Source organism: Terrapene carolina, unplaced genomic scaffold, assembly GCF_002925995.2.
Source record: "Terrapene carolina triunguis isolate 2854851 unplaced genomic scaffold, T_m_triunguis-2.0 Scaffold62, whole genome shotgun sequence".
NCBI classification, from domain to species: Eukaryota; Metazoa; Chordata; order Testudines; family Emydidae; genus Terrapene; species Terrapene triunguis.
Window position 1 is genome coordinate 15,169,316 of NW_020664413.1, and position 19,415 is coordinate 15,188,730.

Below are 19,415 nucleotides of genomic sequence, written 5' to 3' on the forward strand. Positions count from 1 at the left end.
AGAGACTAAATACTTTATGATTTGTTTCACATTTTTCTCTCTCTCTCCCCCTTTGCTCACAGGACTGATTGTTGCCACTCTGGCAATATGTTGGATGCCAAATCAGATTCGAAGGATCATGGCTGCTGCTAAACCTAAGCAGGACTGGACTGTGCCCTACTTCAGAGCATATATCACCCTTCTTCCCATTGCAGACACCTTCTTTTACTTCAGTTCTGTGGTAAACCCACTCCTGTACAACATCTCTTCTCAGCAGTTCCGAACCGTATTTGTACAGGTCCTCCGTTGCCATCTGACGATAGAACATGCCAACAAACAGAAGCTTCTGAGAGCCAATTTAAATTCTCGAACCAGCAGTAGCCGTTTTATGCGTCCATTGATCTTCATTTCAACTAAGCGCAATTCTTCTAGAAAGAGCCCTGTTTTCTTAAGTACTTTTCAGAATGAGACCAAACCTGACTGCAGTCCACAGAAATTGAATCTTGAATCACCGGAGAGCAACTTGGAAATAATGCCACTAGAGACTAATTTAGAGTCCAGTCCAGCTGCACAGAATGGCCTTCATGAACACGAAATGTGACTCCATGTAAGGCAAAGTTAGATGACTAGCAATAAACATAGCATGGAAATTAAAATAACTGAGGATCTAGAAACTGAACAATCAACTATATCTTCTTTAAGTGCTGTTTCTGATAGACTTGTTTCCAATTACACAAATGGAGCATGAGTTTTTGTGTGCCATTTGTTTTTTAAAGTGCACACTAGAAATTCAATCAGACAACTGAATTTATTAGTTGCTGACCAAAAGAAAAAAAACAGAGCGAGGAAGGCGATTCTTGGACCAAACTCTTCTTTAGCAGGATGGCAACAAAAGAACAGCAGGGTCTTTGAAGAATGTGGGACGTGGAACAAATAATGCCAGGACAAAAAAAATCCTTTAAGTTTAGCAATGCACTGACGATAAAAGAGCCAATTTTAAGAGCAAAAGAGTAGTTAATATGCCTGCCTTGGGCACTGTGCCAGAATTCCCCCTCTTCTTGGGCCGGGGTCCATTGCAGAGTGGAGTATTACAGCAGCTGATACAAACAGAATTCATTTTTCCTGGGGAACAGAAAGACTGGTATCCGGCAGAGGCTATTAGACAGGCTGCAGAGGATGCGCAGGACTTGCGATAGAGGATTCCTGTGACACAGAACAAAAGTTACTTAGCTTGATATGAACATGCTTTTGCTGTATGTTAGAATCCTGTTTGAAGATTCTGACAGCTAGTTGGGAATACTGGTTAAAATTTTCAAATCAATATGGGGATTTAGACTCATCACTTCCATAAGTTAGAATAACAGATGTGTGACTAAAATCCCTGCATTGCTATGAAAATAAAGCCATTGTTTTAGATTTTTTTTAATGTTGTACAATATGCATTTTAAAGCCATACATTTGACAACCAAAAATGTAATCCCTTGGAATGCCTGTTAAAAGGTTTGAAGCAGAAATCTAGTCAATTTCAAAAGGCACTTGAGTTTCAGATACTTTACCGGCCTGAGTCCCCTGGCACAATTTTTGTAGCTTTAGAATTACATTTTTTTTCAATGTTTTAAAAATGTTGCTCTTGCTTGTTGCCTTGTGGGGGAAAAAATATACGAAGATGGGTAACTCACTGACTTTGGGAGGGGAAAATGACTAAACACAACGTTCAATGCACAAGGAAAACCAACCAACAGATTTCTCTAATTTTGTTCAGTTCTAGTTATTTTAGGAGAGGGTAAAAACAATTTGAAGAGAAATTATCTTTTTTAAAGTTGAAGGTGTTCCTTTAAAAGCTAATATCTTGAACTGTTTTTAACTGAATAAAAAGCAGTACACTCTACATTCTGATGCACACAATCCTGTATTTTAAAAATTTTATTAGGTTGTAAAATAAACAGTTATTACCACTCAATACTTCAAGGGTCTTTCCTTTATGTGATATGACAGATTTGGATTTGGATAGGGCACATAATACAGCCATGAATCCTCGGTGTTTTTTTGCCCAATTTACCTGGGGGAAGGTTAGGGAGAGGAAGGGGTGGAAGTGTAGTAAATGCTTAGTTATATGCATTCAAGATTAATAAAAACCTCATTCCTCTATAGATATCTTAAGTAGGATTTTAAAAAGTGCTCATGTCAGTAGGAGCAAAGTGAGGCCACTGATGGGTGCTTTTTAAAATCCCACCCATAACCTTTTGATTTTTATGTTCAAGCTGATAGGCCAAGACTGTCAGTCTGAGAGGAAAGGGGATGCCCTAGCCAAAGAAAAAAATGCCCGGAACGCACATTCAGCTGCTTACTTCTTAGTTTCTTTACTCTGAAATAACATGCCAACCAGTACAGTGTGTTGGCTTCTAAGTAGGGCTGTTGATTAATCGCTGTTAACTCACATGATTAACTCAAAAAAAAAAAAAAAAAGTAAACACGATAAAAAAAATTAATCGCAATTAATCGCAGTTTTAATTGCGCTGTTAAACAATAAAATACCAACTGAAATTTATTAAATATTTTGGATTTTTTCAACATTTTCATATATATTGTATTCTGTGTTGTAATTCAGATCAAAGTGTACATTATTTTTTATTACAAATATTTGAACTGTAAAAATGATAAACGAAAGAAATAGTATTTTTCAATTCACGTCATACAAGTACTGTAGTGCAATCTTTGTCGTGAAAGTGCAACTTACAAATGTAGATTTTTTTTGTTACATAACTGCACACAAAAACAAAACAATGTAAATCTTCAGAGTCTACAAGTCCACTCAGTCCTACTACTTGTTCAGCCAATCGCTAAGACAAACAAGTTTGTTTACATTTACAGGAGATAATGCTGCCCGCTTCTTATTTACAATGGCACCAGAAAGTGAGAAAAGACATTTGCATGACACGTCTGTGGCCGGCATTGCAAGGTCTTTACCTGCCAGATATGATAAACACCCATATGCCCCTTCATGCTTCGGCCACCATTCCAGAGAACCTACTTCCATGCTGATAACACTCGTTAAAAAAAATGTGTTAATTAAATTTGTGACTGAACTCCTTGGGGGAGTGTCCCCTGCTCTGTTTTACCCACATTCTGCCATATATTTCATGTTATAGCAGTCTCGGATGATGACCCAGCACCTGTTGTTCATTTTAAGAACACTTTCACTGCAGATTTCACAAAATGCAAAGAAGGTACCAGTGTGGGATTTCTAAAGATAGTTACAGTACTCAACCCAAGATTTAAGAATCTGAAGTGCCTTCCAAAATCTGAGAGGGCCAAGGTGTAGAACATGCTTTCAGAAGTCTTAAAAGAGCAATACTCTGATGTGGAAACTACAGAACCCGAACCACCAAAAAAGAAAATCAACTTTCTGCTGGTGGAATCTGACTCAGATAATGAAAATGAACATGCGTCGGTCTGTACTGCTTTGGATTGTTATCGAGCAGAACCTGTCATCAGCATGGATGCATGTCCCCTGGAATGGTGGTTGAAGCATGAAGGGACATATGAATCTTTAGTGCATCTGGCATGTAAATATCATGCGACACTGGCTACAATAGTGCCATGCAAATGCGTGTACTCCCTTTCAGGTGATGCTGTAAACAAGAAGTGGGCAGCATTATTTCCTGCAAATGTAAACAAACTTGTTTGTCTTAGCAATTGGCTGAACAAGAAGTAGGACTGAGTGGACTTGCAGGCTCTAAAATTTTACACTGTTTTATTTTTGAATGCAGTTTTTTGTAAATAATTCTACATCTGTAAGTTCAACTTTCATGATAGAGATTGCACTACAGTACTTGTATTAGGTGAACTGAAAAATAGTTTTTTTTTACAGTGCAAATACTTGTAATCAAAAATAAAGTGAGCACTGTACACTTTGTATTCTGTGTTGTAATTGAAATCAATGTATTTGAAAATGTAGAAAACATTCAAAAATATTTATATAAATTGTTTAACAGTGCGATTAATCGCAATTAATTTTTTAATCGCTTGACAGCCCTACTTCTAACAATCTTTTTTAATATTATGCATTAATCAGTACAACTCAAAGCACTTTATAAAGGCAAGTAAGTATCCACATCCCCACTTTCCAGATGATGCACAGAGAGATGAAGCGACATGCTAAGGTTCACAGAGCAGGTCAATGACTGTCGGGGTTAGAATTCAGGTTTCCGAACTCGAGCTTTTGGTCCTATGCAGTTGACCATGCTGCTTCCCAGCACAGAAACTGAAGATTTCAAAGCTGTATCTCTGGGTTGTTGTTTAGCCTTGCCCACCCAAGGCTCCCTCAGTCAGGGCCGGCTCCAGGCACCAGCTTAACAAGCAGGTGCTTGTGGCGGCCAAGGGAGAGGGGCGGCGCCTGCAGCAATTCGGGGGCGGCAGGTCCCTCACTCCCTCTAGGAGCAAAGGACCTGCCGCTGAACTGCCGCCGCCGATCGCGGCTTTTTTTTTTTTGCTTGGGGCGGCAGAAATGCTGGAGCCGGCCCTGCCCTCAGTAATACTATAATGACAGAATGCTCAATATTAAGCTTTTGTGCTAACCATAATGTGCAGTTCTAAAGCATAAACCTTTATGTGTAACCTAATTAGCTGACAGGAAAGAACTTAAGTGATACTTAAAGTTAAGTACATACTTAATTCCTTTCAAGTCAGTGGTAGTTAAGTATAGTTTTAAAATTACATACATACATCTTTAACCCTCTCTAAATCCCGCCCCCTGTGGGTAGGTCACTAATAGTTGTGGGCAAGTTCCTTCTTAGGTGGATTGAGATAAGGATATGAGGAGTCACTAGAAGAATTATGTGCCATGAATCACAGCCCAACAAGGGCTCCTTGAGTCCGAGCACGAGTTTGGGGAGGAGGCCAAGGAGGTGGGTGTGTGGATAGCCAGCTATGATATGTAGGTCCACTGGCTAAGTCCCATGTGAATGGGGAAGAGAGAGCAGTGCACTAGTTTTACGGTCTAGTAGAGGCCTTAAGCAGTAATAGCTACCGCAGAACAAAGCCATCTTCCCCACCAATTGCTGTGAACCTCTCCAGTGCACAGTCGATTTGGTTTATGCCCCAGGGGAAATTATTTCTGATTCTCAGCAATATTGCTTGGAGAGGAAAAGCAGCTATTGGTCTTAATTTAATCAATTCCCTGCATGTTGCCCCAAAACTGGTACTGTTCTAGTGTAGTGGAACTTTCAAAATCGACACCAATATAAAGTTACCTAGAGAAAATTCTTCTTATTCTTATCCTGATCTTAATTAAATCAATGACCTGCTTGTAGCCAAGATTTCACCCACTATGTTGGATTCATCTTTGAATATTGATGCTGCCGTGGTATCTCACCTTAAGGACAGAAGTGCATCTTCCTTATTTTGGGTAAACTTTGTTTACAAGGGCTTTTTTTCCTTTCATATACGGATGTCAAAGTTTGCATGTGGGTGTGACCCTGGAAATAGATTATTCCTGTCCAGGAGCTCCAACAGGGTTACCCCTGGTAGGTTCATTATGCTAGCATCCCAATTTCTCTTTCTCTCTCTCTCTCTCTTTTTTTTTTTTTTAATGTCTGGTGCTTTGTCCACGTTTATTCTCCAGCATTTGAAGGGCACAAGCCCTGTCCCAGCCTTGCTACTTGCATGGCCATTGCTAGAGCTAGTTTTCTCTATTTCTTGAGAAATCACTGCTTTTGTATCAGCGTTAAATGAGAAAAGGCATGCTGAGTGTTTCCCATTTCTATTTTAGAAGATCAGACCTTGGTAATGAGTCCTTTCCCTCATCTGCAGGCTTCTGGCTCATCCAATCATCTATATTTAGAAGGTCTTCCATGTCAAGAACACTGAATCTTGATTTTTCCCTGCCTAACTATTAAGCTTCTAGAATGTTAGTAACAGAGGTGCATGATTTTGTTCTGTTTATATGTAGTTTTTCTTCTGCTGCTGAGCATTTTTCTTTGACAGAGATGATTCTCCCCATTCCACGTGATTTGCATCCACAGTAACTTATGGTTTAGGTATCTGACATGATGAAGCCTCCAAGTCATGTTCCTTTGACTGAAAGACTATGTTCATTGCTGTGAACAGTTTGTTCATGCCCTCAAATGTAAGCATCCTTATTTTCACCAGGGAACTCTGAAGACCTCAATCAGGAAGATCATATACGCCTACAGCCTTAACTTCAACTGCCATCAAGGGCTTTCTATCTCCAGCATGAATTCAATTGAATAATAGAGTTCCTGTAAAAAGAAACACTAAATCCCTGCAGGGCAGGTGGAATTTTAAAACTCTAGCACTGTAGTTTCATGCACAGATGGAACACATTCATGCTTAAGTAGAACGAATGATCTGACTGGCAATAAAACCTCATTGTAACATTCATCTCTTGTGGCGTCTTCGTGATTGTTTCTTCCAATAGGAAATTCCATTCCCCAATGAGTGTTTATTCCCATTTCCAGCTGCAGTAGCAGTAATCTGAATTAGACTCAGATTCTTCTTTAGATAATTAAAACTGTGCAGCATTCTTATAGTTGGGTCTGTGGCACCTCTTTGGCTTCCTTAGAACTCTCCACATCCAAGATATCTTTTTATAAATAAAAAAGTACAGATGGATCTGCGTTCAAAGGAGCTGATACATAGAAAGTATCTGCATTTTCAAGATGATTCTAGGAGCTGTCAGGTAGCAACTCAACTTACATGGAAAAAGGTTTTTGCTGTGCTTGGCATGCTGTAATCCTTCTTCACAAAGTACAATAAAGATAAGCAAGTAGGCTGAAAAATAGGAAAAACTGTTGCCAATCGAGGCAATTTATTTTCTTCTTGCTCAACTTTTAATCAAATACAACTCTTATTTCCTCATATCTTTTTGGTACAAGTTGGGGCAAAAGATATGAAGCCCTGAATCATAGAAATCTTAGAGATGGTTATTATAGAAGAATAGCTCATAGCTCTTTGGTGCTGGTTTCTCGACAGGGCCGGCGCAACCCATTAGGCGACCTAGGCGGTCGCTTAGGGCACTACAATTTGGGGGGCGGCGACCGCGGCACTATTTCGGCGGCGGGACCTTTCACCGCCTCTGGGGGGGGGGCGGCATTTTGGGGCGGGACCTTCCGCTGCCTAGGGCGGCAGAAAAGCTGGCGGTGCTCCTGTTTCTCGAGGTAGTAGAATGAATGCAGAACAAATGATTGCCTCCAAACTTTGATTCAAGGAAAAATTATAACCCTCCTCCGGAAAGGTTAGTTTGCATTCTAGCTGTTCTCTGTTTCTAAAAAGTAGCTGTTGTGGATTAGAGGCTAGATAACTGTCATCCTTTCTGGATTTTCCATCTCTAGAAGCCTTATTGCTTGTATACCTCAAAGCAGTCTTTCTTCTGACTTCACTTTTTAGGTGGTGAAGATTGCAGATGGAAAAGCTCTTTTGTCCTCCTTCACCCCTTCTGAAATTACTATTGGAAACGTCTTCCTGAACAATTTCTCCCCTGTTAATGGAGTTGAAGACAATGCTGTCTTCTACCATCACAGATTTCACTGCTCAGTAATGGATACCATTGGTTCAGATACAAATAAATCATCAATTTAATGCACCACCTATAAATGGAGTTGCCACACCTCTCCGTGTGGCTCCTTTTAAATTATGACAGTGGGTAAGCAGATGGCTACCCCATGATTTTTTTTTTCCTTGAGAAAGAGATATCATGTAAGCTGCTTGAGTTTAGAGGTCTCAGACAATTCTGGTGGTCAACTAATATTTTTACAATGTAAACAATGTTTTGATAGAAATTTAGACCATGCCAGATGGTCCAAAACAATACCCACCCCACCACTCACTGAGAAGATATATACCCTACCCACACGCACGCCTTTCTCTAAGGCTCTACTATATATCATACAAAAAATGACATTAAAAGAACTTTATGAAGGTTGCCAAGTCAAGCACTCAAACTGGGAAATGACAAATTTAAGGCTGCCTGTGCAACCTTGATTCATTCTCCTTGTGCCTATGCGTTATGATATAGTCTCTAATTACATGATCACATTCTATTTTTTTCCCACAGGATACCTGCCTCTTTTGGTGCACAGAATAAACAGGGTTCACTTAATGAGCTCAGTTCCAGTATCCGCCTCTGTATATCAATAACATATATACAAAGTCAATCCTACCTATCGCATCGCTTATCACATCTGGATTTGCTGCGAGTTTTTACCAAAAATAGAGGAAGGTAAATTCTGCCCCCTGATTTACAAAACCATACAACTCCTGGTAAGCTTTTTAATAAACAAAGCTTAGAGTAGCAGATCCAGGCTGACAAGTGTACTGCACTGGTGTACATTAGGTTGAACAACCAGGGTTGGAAGAGTGGAGTGTCTACTGCTGTACATCTTGTATCCTATGAATATATCAAACCTAGACTTCAAGGAATGCAGCATTACTGAAGTTTAATAATGTGTATAAGTGATTTCCCAAGATCCTAATCAATAGACCATGCATAACAGGCCCAGTCACATTTATATTTGGTTGGAACAAATTCCTAATACATTTTCAGTAAGTGCCCTCACTCGTGTCCTCACTCTTGCCCTAAAAAAACCCACTTTTGAATACTCACCTGCTTTCTGCAAAGGTAGATGTGGAAGGAGCACCTGCCCCTTTGTGCATTCTTGTATATTACCCATCTCTTAGGCTCAGAGCTATATAGGTATTTAGCCATTGCAACGCGTAGCATTTGAAAACCACATGATCCACAAAGCTTGTGTTAGGTGCCTAGATGCCCAATTCAGGGGAGAGACGGGCACCTGAAAATGGGATCCACAAAAGCCAGCATGCTAGGTGGAAAGCTGCTTAAGGTAGCCAATATTAAATGCAAATGAGAAAGTATGGCCTAAGTGGCCATTCTCTCACAGCGCTAGACATCTCCCAGACTTACACGCCCATCTCTGCTTGCAAGCCAAAGCTGGGAACTCTCTCCTGGAACCAGGAGACTGAGGCAGGTGTCTAAGTCTAGTGCTCAAAAAAAAGAGTAGGTGCCTGACACCACATAAAACAGAAGGGAGAGGAGGTGGATTCTACTGGGATAAAGGTTATAAGAGTTAGGGGACTTAGCTGGGATGCAGTAGACCAGGGGTTGGCAACCAGCCCATCAGGGTAATCCGCTGGCGGGCCGTGAGACATTTTATTTACATTGACCATCCACAAGCACGGTCCCCCGCAGCTCCCAGGCTGCGGTTCGCCATTCCCGGCCAATGGGAGCTGCGGCGCGGGCCCCAGAGACGTGCTGGCCGCTGCTTCCTGCAGCTCCCATTGGACAGGAGCTGGGGGTGGGGGGGGCATGGGGCGTGGGGAGGGTCAACGTAAACAAAATGTCTCGTGGCCCACTAGCAGATTACCCTGATGGGCCGCGTGCCAAAGGTTGCTGACTCCTGCAGTAGACTATAGTTCAATTCCCCTCTATGCCTGATGAGAAGAAGGGCTTTGAACAGGGTTTCCCCACATCTCAGATGAGTGCCCTCACCACTGCACTGTAGAGTCATTCTCATACATTCTCATTCTACATCCAATTAGTATTTAAGTAAAGTGGAATTGCTACAATAAGGAAGCTTGAGAGAGAGCCCCATCAGAATATCCCATCGTCCGGTACTCTAACCACTGGATTAAAGGTTATAAGGGAGATGCCTGCTGCCTCTGCCTCTTCCTCCCACCCCCACATTTTGCGTGGAGGGAGGCATGCACTAAGCCCTGCAGGAAAGCTAGGCAGCGGGATCGTGCTGGGGAATAGGCATGACATATGCATCCAGCTGCCTGTCTGAGGCAGTACTGTGCATGCGCAGACACAGGAATTTAGGAGCTACAGGACTTTTACAACAAAATGTGGATTCCTACAGGGTTAGGTGGCAGTTGAATATGGAGAGCACAGTGGTGCCTAAAAATGGGAGTGTAGTGAGGCGGTGTGGCTCCCCATTGCCCCAGAGCTGGCCGGACCTGCCCTGCACTCGCTACCCGGAGTAGCTGCCGGGCCGGCCGCTGGACCACTACCCCAAGGAACCCATGGTGCTGGACCCCCCAGAGGACACCACCGTGACTCAGGTACCACAAGAGAGGGAGTTCGGAAGTAGCCTAGGGGCAGCCGACCCTAGTCTGGCTGCAACACTGCCAGAGCCCACGTCAGTGTGTTGTGGCCAGGATCCCCACTGACACAGCAGCGGGTCTTCTGCCGCTGCTAGGGCCCCGGGCTGCGGCGCAGTGGAGTGGGAGGGCCTGCATCCCCCCCGCCACCCAACTCGTGAGTGGCAGTCTCCCCCTCTCCTAGGCCCTCTGGAGGCTTGGGCCTACTATTGTTGCTCTGCCCTGCCTGAGGGCCTGAGCTCCTGACTTATTACTGCCCCCCCCCCAAACCTAGGGTCCCAGCATAATTGTACTTATTTCTGCCTCCGCAAGGGCCGCCAGGAAAGACTCCCGTGGCCGGACTAATTCCCCAAACCTCAGCGGTGTGTAGTGAGCCGGTGTAGCTCTCCGCCGCCCTGGAGAGGGTTGAGCCCCGGCCAGCACCTCTACAGGGAGTGAGATTCAAGGGCCTTTCATGGCGCTGGCCCTCAGGGTCTGTCTTTATGTCTAAAACAGTGTCAGGAGACCTGGGTTCAAAACTGTTTAGTGTGGGTAGCATTGCTTGTCTCTGGCTTTGCTTTAGGATTATAGTTGGGCCCTTAAACTAGAAGCTCTTTGAGACAGGAAATCTTATTTGTTCTGCACTATACAATACTGCATACAGCTAAGGGCTGGTCTATACTAGGAACGTACATTGGTATGCCAACCTACCCATCGGTGCAGACTGTGCTAGGTTCATGGACGAACTCTTCCGTCAACCCAGCTACCACCTCTCAGGGAGGTGGATTACCTACACCAACAGGAGCATCCCCCTCATCAGCGTAGGTAGCATTTACACTCAAGCACTACAGCGGTGCAGCGGTTGTAGTGTAGACTTAGCCAGTAGATAAGTCATTTAGCATTTTCCAGGTCCAACAACACAATAAACCGTGGAGGGGAAAACCCATTCAAACAAACCTTTGCATACACCAATGTTGCATGTACCATTCATTCATATATGAACTAGTTGGGGGTTTTGGCAATCATGGAGTGCCCCGTGTGGTAATGCAATCTTCTTATGGTCTCCAGCGCATGGTGTTCCTGTCCTTTCATATAGCAATGGGAATTTCCACAGGGAGGCTATTTCATGCCCCATACACATTTTAGCCTGTACAACTACATTGCATAAATTGGCCTGTCTCCCCTATCTCTGAAATAAATGAATGTCTATTGTACCATAGTAGCTGCACTATCACATTTTATGAGTAAAGATTCTACTATTCTTGCCTCAAAATAAGGTAAGCAAAGCATGTCTACCCTAAGGACTTCTTTACTGCATATGCTGCAGATGAAGCACACAACGAGCAACACAGAGCAAAAAATACGGTATATTCCAGCTCTGTGTAGGCATTTTTTTAGTACCTCTATTCTATTAAAAACAAACTGTCAAACACAAGCCAGCAAAACAAAAGGTACTTAGCATCTGCAGGAGCACAGAAGGAAGCTTTCTATGTCTTGCTCTTTGCTGTATCACTAGTTTCTGTGGGCCTTTAATGTACCTTTCTTATATTTATTTGTCTGGCACTGCCCAGAATATGCTAGTGCTTTCGATACATAATAGAAGGCAAGGCCCCTGCCTAAAGAGCTTATGGCAGAACAGATCAGCCATAGCATAAAGAAAAGCTCACACACAATAACAGAAAATAGCAACAGGGCAACCAAAAATTGGGAACCATTCAAGTATAGAAGAAGATCAGTTATAACATTGAATTTAAAACAATCCAGCATTCCACCAATGCACAGCAGTCTGAGAGCACCACTGGGCCCAAACATGTGTTCATTTTAGTCTACTGAATAGCAATTATTGAGAACGGTTTCAAGAAACAAAGTGTTAGCTTCACAAAGGGGATTAAGCAAAGCAAGTCCTAACTTTCAGGTGTGCGGATACCAGTGGAATGCACAAACCCTGAGTTAGGGGCCCACGTGCCCTCTACACTGTGTGGGGAGAATTAGACACCTCAAAATGGGGTCCACAAAACACAGCATGCTGAGCTGGGAGTTGCCTAAACTAGCCAATAGAGTGATAAGAGCCCACTGTCAGTAGCAAATGCCAAGGAGCATGGTGTTTCATGAGCCCTGCCCCTCAAAGGGAATTAGATGCCTAAATCTGGGTTGAAAGCTCATTAGCCAAGTGATTAGGACACTCATATGGGATGTAAGAGACGCTGATTCAATTTCCCCTTCTGCCTGATGAGAAGGGGCTTCCATCACTCAGGTGAGCAGGGCCGGCTCCAGGCACCAGCTTAACAAGCAGGTACTTGGGGCGGCCAAGGGAGAGGGGCGGCACCTGCGGCAATTCGGGGGCGGCAGGTCCCTCACTCCCTCTAGGAGCGAAGGACCTGCCGCTGAACTGCCGCCGCTGATCGCGTTTTTTTTTTTTTTTTTGCTTGGGGCGGCAGAAATGCTGGAGTCAGCCCTGCAGGTGAGTGACTTAACCGTTGGACTACGGGATAATCTGATGTGGAGCTTTCTTGCTGAAGCTGTTCCATGATTATAAATAATTAAATATCCGTTGGGCCAGAGAGAGCAAGCGTGACATGACTATAGGCCAGTGCTTAGCGCACCCCCATGTTTAAATCCCTTCTCATTAGGCAGAAGAAGGACTTAAACTGGGGTCTTCCAGATGAATGCTGTAACCACTGGGCTGATGGGTATGCAGTAGCTGCTCTTCCCCAGCAAGGAGGCTGGTCTATGCAGAGTTAGGCAGGCGCTGAGCACACCTACCTGATCAGGCCCTGCACGGTGCCTGAGATGCAGTGTGCATGCCCAGCGGCTGGAATCTAGGCACCTAAGGGACTTTTACAGTAAACATTTTTGGTACGTAGTGAATTTAGGCAGAAACTGATACATCCAGACTTAGATGGCAGCTGAGCAAGGGGGTTGTAAATGCCAGTGGTGACTAAACACTGGGCTTAAGCACCTGAAGTGGGAGTTTGTGGCCTTAAGCCCCTTTGGGAATCTGCCCTAAAAACAAAATTAAAGATGAAATGGCAATAGATTAAATTAAATATGTTCTAAAATAGACATTTCTGTAATTCCAATTCATGTTTTGCATCATAATGTTTCTGAATGCTGGGCTATCAAATAGAATAGTGTAAGAACTTCCCCCACGCTCCTAGCTAACTATTCCTCCAATAGGCTTTTGTAAAGAAGAGGAGACACCGGGAAGCAACGCATGGAAAGTTGCTGCCATATTCTTGCATTTGCTTCTTACCAAAAAGGCTGCAAATTAGCTGTTGCCTCAGTCAAGCTCATCTGAATCAGCTGCACGTGCATACACCATGTGAAACAGGTAATACTAATTAGCCTCACTTTAATGATACACGTTCATGATTAATGAAGTCTGTCTTGGATGTTATTGCATTTGTTCATAAAGACAAGATTTAATACAGTGTATATAAGCTGACAAAGCATTCTTATGTCACCTTTGTTATACCAGCCTCCTAAATGGCCTCACCTCTTATTCCTCTGAATTTTTTAATTTTGGGGTCTTGGGAAATCTGCATGGTCATGCTTTTTTGAAGCACTCAGACTTGATGTCTTGTCTGTCTGCCTACACTCTCCCTGCAGTTTCAACTGTATATATGATATTCTTTAGTTCTTGCCCTAAATTGTGTGAGCACTGCTAAACAGCTCCTGCATTTCAGCCCAGTGTCTGCTGCATTTCTGAATATATAACACTTGAGTAATTTCTTGCAGTAAATATTGGGCTTCCATAGCCTAGCTAAGTGCCCTAACCACTGGGCTATGGAGTCAACATCCCGCTTTTACTTCATGAACATTTAAGTAATGTATGTAAAGTGAAACAGCTTCCACAGGCAAGACCCTGCCCAAACTAGCCATAGCACTCACTTGGGATGTAGGAGACCTGTCTTCAAGTCCCTGCTCTGCTCAAGTAGAATGCAGATTTGCACTAGGGGAGCCCACCACCATATCCTAAGCAAGTGCTCTACCTGCAGGTCTAATGGGTATAAGAGGGCCCCATGACCGCAGTGTTTCTTGAAAAAGGGCTGACCTGGCTTAGGCCCTGAATGCCAGGAGACAGTCCATGACTGTGAATTCTGAGTCGGGGAGTTAAGCATCCAAGTTCCTTTGAGGGCTGGGTTTAGGCCACACCCTTCACCTCAATATTTCCTATTAGCTAGTTTAGGCAGCTCCCTGCTCAGTGTGCGGACTTCTGTGAATCTCTTTTTTTTAGACACCTAACTCTCCCCATGCATTGTATAGGGACCCTGGGCACTTAAGTCAGGGTTGTGAATTCCACTTGGTGGCAGGGAACCTAAAAGATAGGCATAGCAACACTCAGCCTATGCACCCCGTCCTTGTGAATCCCACCCTTATTGTAATGCCAGAACAATTAAATATAACCTTTGATGTATATCATCTAATTAAATATGACTTTTGATTTATATGAAATGTGGGATTTGATTATTTAGAGTTCAGATTTTTTAATACACCCATAGATGGTCAAAAACAGACTGCAAAGCCACAAAAGGCTTAGGGTATAGGATTATCCTGCTCTAGTGGAGGTTCTGGTATAGATTAACTAGGACACCCTTTGTAACAGACTAGGTGGCTTTGACATGCGCCTTTTTCTCCATTCACTAGTTTGTAAAACTAAGTGTAACATCGACAAACCCTGGTCATCAGTGGGAGCAATCGAACCTGGGATCTCTGAAGCTTAGTGCATGAGTGTCTGCTGCATGAGCTAAAAGCCACATGCCGCTTAGTCAAGGCTGTAGCAGACTCATTACCCTCTAGGTGGTTTAAGTGCCACTAGACGGGGACAGAACACCACACCCAGCAGGCACCAGTCACACAAGCATCCCTGTTTATCTAGTATTTGTTCACAGGATTCATTATGCAGTAATTTGATGCCACAAGTCTTTCTCTCCGATTTACAGAAAACGTCTTTATGAATATTTGATCCACTAAGGTCCCACCCATATTAGAATGTGACACCTCTTGCAGGTGGAAAAGGAGTGTTTCCCTGCATTCTGCTTTGAAAAGAAATCATGTATTCAAAACTTGCTTATGTGCAACTAGACTAATGTTCAAGAAGCTGAAGTTGTTACAATAACTTCATATACAAGACTCAAACCTATGCTCTTGTTTTGTTTCTAATAAAGAATAACCTGCTTGGAAGAGATGAAGACTGGGCATGCTTTTAATTTTACACACACACACACACACACACTCTCTCTCTCTCTCTCTCTCTCTCTCTCACAATATTGCAGTTTCATTTTAGACTAATTTTGCTGTCCCTACTCTCTCAAAACTCACACTGAAGTTAATTAGGTTTTAATAACAATTGTACTTATGTACTACCTTCCATGAGAGAATCTCAAAGTGATTTAATAAACATCTAATTAATCTTCACTATATTTAATTGTGATCCTCAATTTATAGATGAGGCACCTGAGGCATGAGGTTAAATGATCTGAAGTCTGCAGCACAACCAGAGACAGAACTCGGCTCTTCTGTCTCCAAGACCTACGCTTTAGAACCAAGGCCCTGCATCCCCTCTTTCATTACGCTAGTAAGGATTCCAGAATTGGACCCTATGAATGTATTAAGGAGCAAGTATATCCATTACAATTAGATTCTTAGGTAGCGTAGTGTAGTTATGAAAACTACATCCATTATTTTAGTGTTTTCTTCCTAAGGGCTTGTATGACTTGAGTGTTAATTTGGATTAAGGCAGGCTATGAATTTAAAGTGCAATAGCTATTTCTGAATAACTCCAAGTGTGGACACTCATTTCAGACTTATTCTTGACTGTGTCCTGAATGACTCCTTGTGTAGACAAGCACTAAATAGTTTTTCATATACAATTTCAATTTATGCTTAGAATGATTGCAGCAACTATTTTAAAAAATTGTTTTATTCAGGGCCTTGATTTTTAAATTGTTTGTGCAAATACAGTAATAACAGGTGGTTTTGAGCAACACATATCTTTTTTAAAAAGATGCTTGACTACCTGCTTTCTGACCTCTCTGCCATGACCATGTCTTGTAGAACTGAAAATGTTCTTAGATGAAAACAGGATAATTGCTGGATACAGTGAATAAGGGACTGGATTACTGTGATTTATTTTACAATATTGAAGAACATGGCATCAAATCATGCCTTCCAATTATGGCACTGGAAGTCTAAAGCAAAACCGGCTTGTTAATATTGTTTTAAATAATGACCCAGGAAAATCCATCCTATTGCTTCCAGCTTCACAAAGCACAAGTGAGGCATAAAACTACTAAAAAATATGCATTGATTAGCAAAGTCTAAGAGCAGCACCTGTTTTTTCTGTATTACCAGACAGACTTTTTTAGTAAATGCCAGGTATGGATTACAAACAATTGCATTCCAGTCAAACCTCAGCTTTCATTTCCCAGTCTTAACCTTTTATTTTCTGCTGTTGTATTTATTTCTTCTTAACAATTTACTGTGCACTGGCAGCCAAGTAGTAAATTGTACAACTTTTCAAGTACAGTTGGCTTGTGCAGTTGTCATCTGTCCTTTCTTTCTACATGGTAGGGAAGCATCATGGTTATTGAGATCAAAATGTATTTTAGTTTCCAGTATTAGAGATTAACTCAGGCTTCTTACCTTTCACGATCAGAGTTTAGTATTTTACTTGCAAGTGTTGATTATAGTACTAATCCCCTGAAATGGATTAGGGAGCCATAGTCCTTATACTATTTTGAGTGTTAAATGGTCCCAATCCTGCAAACCTTTACATACATAAATAATTTTATGCATGTGAATAGTCCACATATTTTTCAAGAGCCTTATTGAGTTCGGTGCATCTATTTGCATGTGTACAGCTATTTGCCAATATACATATTTGCAGGACTGGGGCTAATGTCGTCAGGTCTTGCAAGTTTAACCCAGAAACCTACCTTCAGGCATTGATGGGTAAATAAAGAAGGACCTAATTTATGAGTATTTTGTTGTTTAAAGTATGTATGTATGGTTTAAATCTAAATATATATTTTGCTATTGATTTTGGATATTTAACACTTGAGGACCCGATCCTGCTGTCCTTGACTTCAATGTGAGCAGGATGAGGCCATTGGTTTGGGGGGTTTAAAATGATTTTTAGTTCACATTGAGAGTGTCACTGTTAACACCACCATTAGAATGCTACGTACTATGGATGCCGCATTTGTGATTACTCTCAGTTTTGCCAGTGGTTGCCTCTGCTATAAAATGAAAATAACTACATTGTTGTCATTAAATATACTTGCTTGTGTTTAGCTCTCTGGGAGTTAGAGAAAAATCTGGACAGGTCACTGGAAATTGTTTTTGAAATTCAGATTCATTTATATGTGAAATGTGGAGCACAATATGGTACTCTGAAGAGACAGAATTCAGAGATACCAGCCTATGGGCACCATATCCTATCATTGTACATATTTTTCAGACAAGCCCAGAAATAGAAAAACATAAAAAGCTATTGTCCATGACCTGTGAGAAATGAAATGCACTGGACCAGATATCACAACTTCCTTAAAATAATACAACACTTCATCACTTTTGCATTTGGATCCTTTTCATGGTTTTCAAGTCATAAACTACTTGAAGTCCACAACTAGCTCCATCATTACTTTACTGTATTTAAAACATACACAAAAAGCAATTTATTATAAACTCTCCATGGTTTCACCTTATCTAATGCACTTAATTCAGTTTATCTCCTGCTTGCTTTGTAGTGTTGTAGGCAACCGAAAGATAGAAAGCAATTTATTAATAAGAGAACATGCCCTACAGCTTTTGCATCTGAAAACAGTTTCTGAATGGTAATATATCCAGACCTCAAAGTTTACAGCATATAGTGAAAGTTAATGACATATACTATAATTCTTTTATTCATATGCAAGCTTTTATTCACACTCCCCAACAAAAAGGATCTAGGTGCCGTGGATATTGGTTACTATGTTTTGATTCTGTTGAGCATCTAACAGTGCAGAACAAGATGCTATTTGCTAACAATAAGTTACTTTATACATTTGAAAAATACTAATAAAATATATTGTGCTAAGTGTTAGATTAGTTTTGAAAATGATCTCTTCATTCCCCTCCTTATTTCCAACACCACTGAGTTAAGACAAAAGACTTTAATCACTTTTGACTTTGTTCTTTAAAAAAACAACAAACAAACAAAAAACCACACACCCTGAAACCAGTGTACGAATTGGTACATATTCCTTTCTGTAAATTTTTAAGTGATAAAGATGAAGTTAAAGAAGATTATAGCTATTACCTATAAAACCCTAATGCTTAGAGAGATTCTGAAGATGTTAAACTTTGTTGGCTATTATAATCTTTTGTCAATAAATGTACTCAGGGCACACTCTCCCCTTGATGCCAATATGTAACTGCTCCTTGAGTCACTGGGAGTTATGCATGTGCAGGAGAGGAGTATATACTTGTGTAGCCCTTAAGAACCACATATATGGTGCAACTTGAATGTGGCAGCAAAGAAGGTGGTGAAGGTGTTATTGTAGGACTAGTTGTGGTAGAACTTTAACATCAGCTTCCCTCTGCTTGATAAAAGGAGGGACTTGGAAATCAGTATCATGAAGAGCCTTAGAAACAGCAATTAAAATTCACCAGTGAAATGATTATCATGTTCCTAGGCACTACTTTAAGTGTACAATTACAGTAATTGCTTTAATTATACTGCAGTGATTCTATACAAGTGCATGCATGGGAAATGCCACTGTAAATTTAAAAAAAAGAAAAAAAGAAAGAAGAGAACCTTTTATTGCAGGTGTATTGAATTGATGAGGTTATAGATGACTTCATTTACGGGGAAACTTTATAACTAACCTAAATTTCTCTAGATAGCAAGATGGGATTTTAGAAACATTTTTTGTAAGGCCTACTGCAAAACTCTTTTTGCCTTTTTTCAAGTGGCATTTCTAATGCAGATACTATGTGAATGGTGTAACAGAAACAGTGAAAAATAGATTTAAAAGCTACATAACAGAGGTAGCAAGAGCATGAAGCCTTGTTTTAAAAATTCAATAGCCTATTATAGCTACAGTAACTCCTCGCTTAAGGTTGTAGTTATGTTCCTGAAAAATGCGACTTTAAGCGAAACGATGTTAAGCGAATCCAATTTCCCCATAAGAATTAATTTAAATGGGGGGGGTTAGGTTCCAGGGAAATTTTTTTCACCAGACAAAAAACTATATACATACACATACACACACACACACACACACACATACACACACACACACACACACACACACACACACACACACACACACACA

At 41.4% G+C, this 19,415-nt stretch overlaps 2 protein-coding genes across 3 annotated transcripts in view; one reads left to right on the forward strand and one right to left on the reverse strand.

Annotated features, from left to right (window-relative positions):
- Positions 1–928, forward strand: part of GPR39 (G protein-coupled receptor 39) — a 118,124-nt gene extending 117,196 nt beyond the window's left edge. Inside the window, exon 2 of the mRNA XM_024194472.3 lies at positions 63–928. Within this exon, the coding sequence (XP_024050240.2) occupies positions 63–580 (518 nt within the window). The 3' untranslated portion in view covers positions 581–928. The remainder of the gene's footprint in view (positions 1–62) is intronic.
- LYPD1 (LY6/PLAUR domain containing 1) overlaps positions 923–19,415 on the reverse strand; it is a 26,157-nt gene continuing 7,664 nt past the window's right edge. For both annotated transcript variants that reach the window (XM_024194471.2, XM_026647767.1), the window contains exon 3: positions 923–1,182. In XM_024194471.2, the coding sequence (XP_024050239.1) occupies positions 944–1,182 (239 nt within the window). In that variant the 3' untranslated portion in view covers positions 923–943. The remainder of the gene's footprint in view (positions 1,183–19,415) is intronic.